The following is a 7,055-nucleotide window of genomic DNA, read 5'->3' on the forward strand; positions in this document are numbered from 1 at the left end:
AGGAACTCCAAATAACTCCCTGTGGATGCCTGAAATTCCACTGGGAGTCTTTCTCTAGGATTAAGCATTTTTCTTTTCTGAGACCCTGTTTAAAATTCAAATCCCTGGTGGTAATAGCAGGAAAGGTTTGGTGAGTCCTTAACAGGATAGTACTGTGTCATAAATAGAACTGTCCCATGGCCCTGGGCTTCAAAGGATGCCCCTGATTGGTACTACCAGGAGAGCTAGAGGAAAAAGAAGATCTTCACCATCTTCTCTGCTGATTCAGCCCCACTCTTTCTGAAGGAAAGGAAGTCAAAAGGAAGTAGGAGGAGAGTTGAGCCCAATCAAAACCCCAACTCAAAATCCTGACCAACCTCAGCTGGTAGCTGAAAAACCCTGAAGCTCTACTCAGCTTAGGAAGGGGGCTCTGCAGGGTTGACTGTGTCAACTCTGCCCCTCCTTTATTGATCCTCTGGGTTGGTCACGCTTTTCCTCAATGACAGCTCTGTAGTTGCCCATAAGACTTGACAAGAACTTTCAAAGTTCTAAAGAACATCCAATCCACCACTGCCACCCTTCTATGGTCTATCAATTCTTCTGCCCAGAATCCACATTTGGACACTCTATCTGGGGTCAGCGGAAAGAATGTGGATCCCAGTCAACCCAGAGAGACCCCTGGAGTGAGGCACAGCAAGTTCCTGGTGGCGACTGGAGTTCTGCCCTGGGCATGGCCAGGCTTCCCAGCTGGTCCCCGTGTGTGTACAAGAATCTGCATGCTTCCTTCCTTGCTTGCTTCCTTCTCAGTTCCTCCCTCGCCAACCTACCTGGGGGCAGGTAATAAAGCAGGAGGAGGGAGATGGATGGATGGGGAGGGCGGGGAGCCACGTGGTGCCATAAAGCCCAGGTAGAGAGGGCCGTTCAGGGAGTGTCCAGACCACAGGAGCCAACGCTCAGAGGGTGGACTGTCAGCCTCACCTTCCCAGCGCCGAAGCAGCGGGGCCTGGGAAGAGGCCATGCTCCGAGGCTCGCCCGGGCTAGGCCTCAGGGGCCTGAAAGGAGCCGAGGGCTCTGCAGAAGACTTGGGAGGCTCTTGCCCTGAGCCTGGGAGGAACTTCGGGGTGCTGAGGGAAAACGGCGCCCCCCGCAGCCAGGGAGAGGCCGCGGAGGCTGCGGGCGGAAAGCAGGCCAGGCCGGTGCGGTCCAAGGCGCGGCGCATGGCCGCCAACGTGCGGGAGCGCAAGCGCATCCTGGACTACAACGAGGCCTTCAACGCGCTGCGGCAGGCGCTGCGGCACGACCTGGGCGGCAAGAGGCTCTCCAAGATCGCCACGCTGCGCAGGGCCATCCACCGCATCACTGCGCTCTCCCTCGTCTTGCGTGCCAGCCCCCCTCCCCGCTGGCCCTGCGGCCACTTGGAGTGTCACAGCCAGGCGGCGCGCGCGGGAGGCACTGGGGACGCCCGCTCCAGCCCCGCACGGCCCGTGCCGCAACCCGCAGGGCCTAACCTCGGGCGCCGGGACGCCACCGGCCCCTTCTTGCAGCCGGCGCCGCGCTGCGCCTCGTGCTCGCCACACACGTGTATGGGACGGCCCAGGGCGTTGGCCGAAGCCCCTGTCTGGGGCCAAGCCTACGGAGGAAACTGGCGCCGATGTCCCGGGTCTCCCCCTGCTGGGCCCCTTCCCTGGTGCCGGGGCTACCTGCGAACAGGCACCGGGTTGGGCTACCAGCACTCCTGAGCCGGACACTGAGGAAAGCTGGGCTGGCAGGATGACTATAAAAGGGAAGACGGCAAAAAATATTGTCCTGGACGGAGCAAAACTGAATGAGCTGAGACCCGTGGAGGAAAGGAGGCTGCTTGGCAGCAGGAAGGAACTCTGGGGGCGGGGGCGTCACCTCCACATCCCCGCCGCGGGTAGCGGCTCTGCGAAAGAAGCAGGATCCTGCTTGGCTTTTAGGTTTGGACTTGTTGAACTCTTCTTGGAAAGTGGCCTTTGCATTCCTGTGCCTCTGAGCCATTTTCTCTCGCTGCTTTTGGACAGGGGGACTTGTGTGGGAGTATGGGTGGCCACCTGTTTGGGTCTGATGGCACAGTGTCAGGACTCTTCCCCCTGTGGCTGCCCCAGGTCTGATCTGGGAGAGGCAGACAGAAGCAGCCAAATAAAAAGGAAAATTGTCATTTCTGTCTGCTGTCACGACTCCACTGGCTCAATGGTCTAGGATGACAGGAAAGCCTGAGGAATGGGGGGTTACTGAGAAATTTTGGGGCCAGGGACTAATTCCCACAGATAGACCTCAGCAATGGCTGAGCACAGTGAGGAGTCCAAGGGGAAGGGAGCCATCCAGAGAGGACATTCCTCCTGTGCCACTGGAGGGAATTATCTGGAGAAAGTTAATGGGGAGGTTAAAGATATGATCAGCTCCATCTGCAGGGAGCCACAGCAGGGGCTACCATGATGGGAGAGTCTGGCCATTCACAGGGAAGGAAGCTGAGGGCAGGGCCAAGGATTGGGGGCCAGGAAGTCCTGCTTATACTCAGATTGGCAGGTAGAACTCTCAGGGAATAGTGGGCCAGCACCTCTGTGATGAGGGGTAGGCTTGGAATCCAGGAAAGATTATGGGGAAAGGGTTAGAGAGCCCTCAGGCCAAGGATGCAGAGAGAGTGGGAGGCACAGGAATGTCCCCTCCTGGAAAATTCTGGAAAACTTTGCTGTATCTAAGATGGGCTCATGCCTAGCCCAATCAGACTGACAGGGATGATTTTGCAGGTGGTGCTTGCAGGGCTAAGGGTCCAATGTGCCAGGGGAGGGCTGAGGACTTTCTGGTCCCTTTGGAGAACTGGGCTCTTGCTGTCTGAGGGGAAGGGTTAAATATAGCCATCTCAAAATGGGGAACCCCACAGAAGCTTGGGAGATGCCCATGGGCACAGACCCAAGGGAGTGTGAGGTTCCTCAGAACAGTTAAGGTGAGGCTCGATGCTATAATTAAAAAAGCCTTTGCTTTGTGCAGGCCTCAACACTGCTGGCACACTTGGCATCCTATCCCTAGCCACAGGCTGAGGGCTCCTGATTTCACAGTCAGGGATATGGCACAGACCACAGGAAAGCTTTAACCCTGAGTCTAACCAAGAGCAAAGTGTGGGACCTGGGCCCCAGTTCTGCCCACTGAGCCTGACAGTGACAGACAGTGGAAAGGAAAGAGCCAGACTTGCCTGGGATCTAGTTCTGCTCTGCCATGTCCTTGGCCTCTAGTTTCTCACCTGTGACATTGATAATGATGCCACCTCAGGGTGGCTGTAAGGTGAACATGCTTCATAATGGGGCAATTAGAAGGAGTTCACAAAGTGTTACTTTTGGCCTCAGGGATTTATTCTCTGGAAACATGATAAAATCACCAGCAAATCCTGCCTTCCTAAATTCCAGGGTTAAAAGAGGGTTCTTTTCCCACACCCAGCAGCCCTCTCTGCCCAGGAATGGTGAGGGTGCCCCCTGCAGGTGAAATAAAAATGTGGCGGGTCAGGGAGTTCATCAGAGGGGCGTGACCACTTGCCTTGCATAGTTTATCAGCTGCATGACCTTGTGTAAATAAATCACCCAACTGATTTCAATTTGGGGGTTCCCATTTGTATAGTGGGCTAAAATAAGTACTTACATCCTAGGCTGTATGGACTAAATGAGACAATGCATTTAAAGTGTGTAGCATAGGGTTCGGCCCACATAATCACTCACTATAATAGCAATTAGAGCATTTGTAGCAGCTTTACAGTACACCAGGCCTCATATACTTAGTCTCTTTGGCTCCTTTTAGAATTATGTGCCTTCCTACACCTACACTTTTATACGGGTGGCCTTTGTCATAGGGAACAGTGCCTGTCGTGGCGCTAGCAATGAATGAGACAGAACAGTAAAAACATAGAAATATAAAACCCAGTGCTGTCAGGGACATGGAGAAAGGGGCACATTTTACAGATTTCTCTCTGTACTGTATATTTGTTCCTTTTTTGTAAATATGGAAAGATCACGATAAAAATACATTAAGGAAGCAATCCAAAAAGAATTTTTTTTTATTAATTTGCAAAAAAGCCATCACAACAGTCTGGTTCATTATAGTGCAAGGTTTTAAAAAACACATATGCCCAACCATAAAGGCAAACTCTGCTACTTTAACAGAATAAACATAATAGTGAGTTAAAAGGGCAGATCACAAAATGGTCCATGCCTACTAATTATCATGCAGGCAAACATGTAGGTGCCTACACAGATGGGGAGAGGATTTGGAGAGATAAACATGGTTTTTAATTTTCACTAGATTCTTCTTAACTTTTTAAATGATTATTAGAAGATGTATTAAGCAAGAATAATATATTAGTCATCATTGCCAGACTCAATAGGAGATATTAAATTTTAGGTCCAATTTTCCTACCTGGATAAGTTTTTCCTTCCTATCCCTATCAGTTTTGAAAGCATACTACCGGAAGAAGAGGGCTCCAATTCCAAACAGAGCTCCTAAGAGTGAGTTCTTGGGAGTGGGTCTGAAATTTGGGTAGATATTTGCTGATCTTGCTTAGGTCCAGCGAATTAAGGCAGGATCTTCAATGAGCCCTCGGTGATTGGAGTCGTTGTACTAAAGCATACTCCAGTTTAAGCCAGGCTCTTAGGGCCAACCTCTTGGCTTGCACCTTCCAGGTTTCCGGAGATATGTCATATCAGGGTCGAGGGTCAGGGTAGAGTGGCCCGACGCGAGGGCTTATACTTTGGAAAGGACATCTTAGAGCCCTGGCACAACTGAGCCTGCCCTTCTTAACTATTTTTTAAAAAATGAAAGATCTGCTGGGTGCAGTGGCACATGCTTGTAATCCCAGTGGCTTGGGAGTCTCAGGCAGGAGGATCATGAGTTCAAAGCCAGCCTCAGCAAAGTTGAGGCCCTAAGCAACTCAGTGAGACCCTGTCTCTAAATAAAATACAAAATAGGGCTGGGATGTGGTTCAGTGGTCAAGTGCCCCTGAGTTCAATTCTCAGTACCCCCCCCCCCCGCCAAAGTGAAAGATCTGTCCCCTTAGGATAACCCCAGAGAGAAGTAGGTTCATATTTTGTGCAAGGATGTCAAGAATAATGTATTCCCAGTGGGCTCCTTTGGGAGGACTCACTTCACTAGATGTGAAATTTTGGGGTTCTTACTCTGATGGGAGCTTCATCAGATTAAGTTTTCCTTGCCTTTCACGAATGTGCACATACATGTGTGACCACAGATGTCAGGAGACTTCTGTGGCCTCTAAAGAAGGGGTGGCTTGGCCCCAGAAGGCTTCAGTGAGACAAGAAATTGGCTCAATGATGCCCACCCTGTCAGCTCTATAGGTTTCCAGACACCCAATCAGATGCCCAGAGTAAAAAGGGCTGCAGAACAGATAAGAGGGGGTTTTATTTCCTCTTCACCTTGAATTAGGCTGGACCTAACTTGAAACTTCTGAGGATTCTTTCCTGTTCACCCCACCACCCAAAGCACCCCTAGTATGCAGGCCCACTTCCCCCTCCTCTGTTTGTATCCCTAACCTCTCTCAGCATCTGTCACACTTAGAGCACACAGGATGGGGGTGGGCAGAGGTGGGATCAGTGTCAGTGGGGACACACTCTGGGCGCTTGGTTAACATTTCCTGCTTCCTCCAATTCATCCGGCTGGCCTTGATTGTGAGTCAGGCCCTGGACGAGGGAGCTGGGGTCACCACGGCCTCCTTCAGGCGCCTAACACCGAGTTGGGAATAGGGAAAGAGAGAGGAATTCCTTCCTTTTGTTCCCTGTGTCCACCCCAGAGATCAGTGAGGCCAGCCAGCTGTGAATCAGCAAGAGGCTGACCCAAATGTCTAGCTGGCCCAGGGCTCATCACGCAGATTCCCGGGCAGGCAGGGAACATGAAGTTGACCAAGGAGTTCAAAGCCCTTCTAAAGGCTGCAGCTGGCCCGGTTTCTGTAGGAAATTTGCCCAGAGTTCCAAGATTTTATGTTAAAAGTCTGAAACTCCAGCCAGGGGTGGTGGTGCACACCTGTAATTCTGGTGGTTTGGGAGACTGAGGCAGGAGGATCACAAAGTTCCAGGCCGGCTTTGGCAACTTAGACCCTGTCTCAAAAACATAAAAAATAAAGTAAAAATAAATAAACAGGGATGGAAATATGGCTTCGTGGTAGAACCCTCTGGGTTTAATCTCTAGTACCATAAACAAATAAATAAATTTATTTTTTTGAAAGTCTGAAACCCCAACTTTTATGTGGAATGAATTTTTTAAAAACACTGATTGAGTCAAAACTGTGCAGACAAAACCTACTTTGTAGGATTAATATAGTCCATGGGTTTCCATGAACTTTTTAGATGGGAACCTACCTGGTTTAACTGCTGGCAGGGTTGGGCTCCAAATCCGGTTATTCCCCTCATTACACAGCCCACTAGGTGGCGTTGCAAGCCAGCATCTTGCACGGGCAGAGCAAGCCTGGTCTCCTAGTGCCCTGACTAAGAAGGAAACGGTAACCAACTCATTCAGGCAACCTTGCTGCCACCAACTAATCTGGATTTTTTTTTCCTTTGCTTACAGAATTTAAAAGGTTTATTTATGTCTGTTTTTTTCTGTCTTCTAGGCTAGACACTGCCTAATAAAAATATATAATGTAAGTCACATCTTAATTTTAAATTTTCTACCAGGCACAGTAAATTTTTTTAAAAAGGTAGGAAGAAATAGGTGACATTAATTTTAGTAACATTTTACTTAGCCTTAATATATCCAGATATTATTATTTCCACATGCAATCAATATAAAAATATGAATAAAATAGTTTACATTCTTTTTTCTCTGTTATCTTCAAAATTCTCTTATCTCAATTTGTCTAGTCATATTTCAAGTGCTCAGTAGTCATATGCAGCCAGAGGCTACTGAATTGAGTTGGGCAGATAGAGGTCCTGCAGAGGACCTGAGTCCCTCTACCCAACAGCCAGCTCCTGGATTGTAACATGAAATTCTGTGTACCTGGATACTGACGGGGACCAGCAGTCTCAGGGGCCCAACTTGCTGCCCATGGAAGGAGATTTCACAAC

General features: G+C 49.8%; 1 protein-coding gene and 1 pseudogene across 2 annotated transcripts; one reads left to right on the forward strand and one right to left on the reverse strand.

The window, feature by feature from the left end:
• Nucleotides 1-995: 995 nt before the first annotated feature.
• Nucleotides 996-1,718, forward strand: BHLHA9 (basic helix-loop-helix family member a9; the record flags this gene model as incomplete). The annotated part of the gene is made up of 1 exon (XM_081272555.1): nt 996-1,718. The coding sequence occupies one exon, from the start codon at nt 996-998 to the stop codon at nt 1,716-1,718; it is 723 nt and encodes a 240-aa protein (XP_081128681.1).
• Nucleotides 1,719-4,362: 2,644 nt separating this feature from the next.
• On the reverse strand, nt 4,363-4,745 carry LOC308636909 (NADH dehydrogenase [ubiquinone] 1 beta subcomplex subunit 4-like; annotated as a pseudogene). Its single transcript has one exon. The product of its transcript is annotated as an NADH dehydrogenase [ubiquinone] 1 beta subcomplex subunit 4-like (transcript).
• Nucleotides 4,746-7,055: the final 2,310 nt, after the last annotated feature.

The sequence above is a fragment of the Spermophilus citellus genome (genome assembly GCF_964194105.1).
Source record: "Spermophilus citellus genome assembly, chromosome: 17".
NCBI classification, from domain to species: Eukaryota; Metazoa; Chordata; class Mammalia; order Rodentia; family Sciuridae; genus Spermophilus; species Spermophilus citellus.